The sequence below is a fragment of the Sinocyclocheilus grahami genome, unplaced genomic scaffold, assembly GCF_001515645.1.
Source record: "Sinocyclocheilus grahami isolate Dianchi unplaced genomic scaffold, SAMN03320097.WGS_v1.1 scaffold1626.1, whole genome shotgun sequence".
Taxonomy (NCBI): Eukaryota; Metazoa; Chordata; class Actinopteri; order Cypriniformes; family Cyprinidae; genus Sinocyclocheilus; species Sinocyclocheilus grahami.
The window spans coordinates 40707-43582 of NW_015506805.1; the positions used below are offsets into that span (position 1 = coordinate 40707).

The window sequence follows — 2876 nt, forward strand, 5'->3', positions numbered from 1 at the left end:
TCAAAATGTTACTGTTTTTGCTGCATTTCTGATCAAATGAATGCAGGCTTGGTGAGCAGAAGATAATTCTTTAAAAAAACATTAAAAATCTTACTGTTCAACAACTTCTGACTGGTGTGTTAGCCTATAGTTTGAAGTAAGAAATATTAATGTTAATAAGGAGAGTCTGAGATTTATTTGACAGGGATTTCACATTTCTTGTCTGTATGAAGGCTAAATACCAATAAAAGGTGAACATTTATTTATTTGCGCCATTTTTTCCCTAAAATATTATATAGTTTTATAGGAGTAGGTTTCATAGAGTTGGCAAATTCATTTTTCATAAGTTTGTAGGTACAGACATCTGTTGTGGCCGTTCTTGGCCGTTTTTATGAGGCTTTTTTAATAGTGTTCATATCGATATCTGAATTATATCGTATCGACCGAAATTAAGAAATATATCGTGATATAAATTTTGGCCATATCGTCCAGCCCTAACTTGTATGCAAACATGTAAATTGCACTCAATAATTATAGGTTACAATTTCTGTTTGTTGTTGAAATATAATCATTTACACAGTGGCTGTCATAACTTGCTTCATAAAAGATTTAGTTAAATATACATTACGAGATTAATTTAACTTTGATCAAATAAATGCAGTCTATACAGTATGTGTAAATAAATGCAAAAACATTAAAAACCTTACCCGCCTGTAACGTTTCAATGGTAGTGTACATTTTATTCCAAACGATATTCATTACTGTAATACATATGTAACTGTAATAAATGAAAGTCAGTGCAACAATGTATAAATACTTAATGTATAATCTTTGATTTCTCAAAGATAACTCTCTCTCTCTCATCAGCTGCTAGGTGAACTGGAGAAGGACCCAAAGCTGGTTTATCACATCGGTCTGACTCCAGCCAAACTACCGGACCTGGTTGAGAACAACCCTCTGGTGGCCATCGAGATGCTCCTGAAGCTGATGTCCTCCAGCCAGATCACGGAGTATTTCTCTGTCCTGGTCAACATGGACATGTCGCTGCACTCCATGGAGGTGGTCAACAGGTGCGCCGTCCTTCTCGTCGGGTTTATTTCAGTGCAGGTGAACAGGATCGTGTGCCCTGAGCTCTGAAGATGTTTGTTCTTTAATCTGTAGATTAACCACAGCGGTGGATCTTCCTCCTGAGTTCATCCATCTCTACATCTCCAACTGCATCTCCACGTGTGAGCAGATCAAAGACAAGTACATGCAGGTAAACGCACACCGCACACGGACCATGATGCACCTGTGTGAGCAACATTCACAGGCCACACAGAGGACAGACTCATGCATTCAGTCAACATGATCTTCAGGAAATCATTATTAATTAACAGCGTTATGGAATTGAATAAGTGTGAATCTGTATGGAGATAAGTGAAAAAAATGAATGAATTCAAGGCACATAGGAGTTTGAGTTAAAAATAAAAATCTAATTGAGTCAAAAAGATCAATAAAAAAATCCATCAGTGTTTTTTTAACAAAATAAGAATCAAGATTTTTCAAATGTTATGCATGCTTTAATGCACTTATCAAAATGACTAAAGCAGTCAAATGTCAAAATATTGGTTTTAATGACACAAAGAAGTGTTCAAAATGCATAATTTATCTTACAGTCCGCAAAGGATTGGAAAAATAACTTTACATAAACGTTACATAAAGTTTGTAAATGTGATCCTGGAGCACAAAACCAGTCATAAGGGTCCATTTTTTTCGAAATTGAGATGTATGCATCATCTGAAAGCTGAATAATAATCTCTCCATTGATGTATGGTTTGTTAGGATCGGACAATATTTGAAAATCTGGAATCTGAGGGAGCAAAAAAATCTAAATATTGAGAAAATCATCTTTAAAGTTGTTCAGATGAAGTTCTTAGCAATGCATATTACTAATCAAACATTAAGTTTTGATATATTTACGGTAGGAGATTTACTAAATATCTTCATGGAACATGATCTTTACTTAATATCCTAATGATTTTTGGCATAAAAGAGAAATGTATAATTGTGACCCATACAATGTATTGTTGGCTATTGCTACAAATATCCCCCAGCGACTCAACACTGCTTCTGTGCTGCAGGGACACATATATAAGCTTTTTTTTAACCAGCTGTGAATTTCTGTCTCTGTTTGGATGCAGAAAAGGAGGGAACATCTGCTCATATTTGCATTCTCTCCTGCCTCTGATCATAATTCTGATCAAGAAATCAGGATCAGGCATCAACTAATGTCACACGTGTGAAAATAGGCTGAGAAGTCGATGTAATGTGGCTCAGATTCGGACCGGAATCGTGTGTTTGTGGTGTTTTTCTGCTACGAAAATGCTACGAAACGCATCGTATTTAGAAAGAAAGTGTGACGTGAAACAGCAAAGCAGACACTATTTTTGGAAGCAGCAGCCAAAATGAGTTCGAAACTTGTATTGATTTCATTCATATCACGTAATGCTCTGTGATCAGTGATTTCATCCGTACATTTACAGTAGAACAAACTTAGCATATCCTGACATTACTTTGAAAATAATATTTTCTAAATTAATTTAATGGTAGGCAATATTATTTTAAAACTTACAATATGAATTTAAAATATTTAAAATGTATGCAGTCAGTGTGTCATCCTGAATTTTAGCAAAACTACTGCACACTCAACTCGTCTGATTTGGTGTTAATTGATTTCTGTGAACTACGTTATATAGATACAATGTTACAGCAGTTATTTGGCCACATAATAGCTAACTAGGGATATAACGATATCAAAATCTCACGATACGATACTTATTGCGATATTTTAAAATAAAAAAAGACACATGAAGAATCAGGGGGGGGGGGGGGGTGTGGGGGGGTAAAAATAATGA

At 35.2% G+C, this 2876-nt stretch overlaps 1 protein-coding gene across 1 annotated transcript in view; it reads left to right on the forward strand.

The window, feature by feature from the left end:
- The window catches only part of LOC107571649 (CCR4-NOT transcription complex subunit 11), a 13284-nt gene that overhangs the window by 3041 nt on the left and 7367 nt on the right, over positions 1-2876 (forward strand). The window contains exons 3-4 of the mRNA XM_016257983.1: positions 847-1049; positions 1141-1237. Coding sequence (XP_016113469.1) covers positions 847-1049; positions 1141-1237 — 300 coding nt within the window. The remainder of the gene's footprint in view (positions 1-846; positions 1050-1140; positions 1238-2876) is intronic.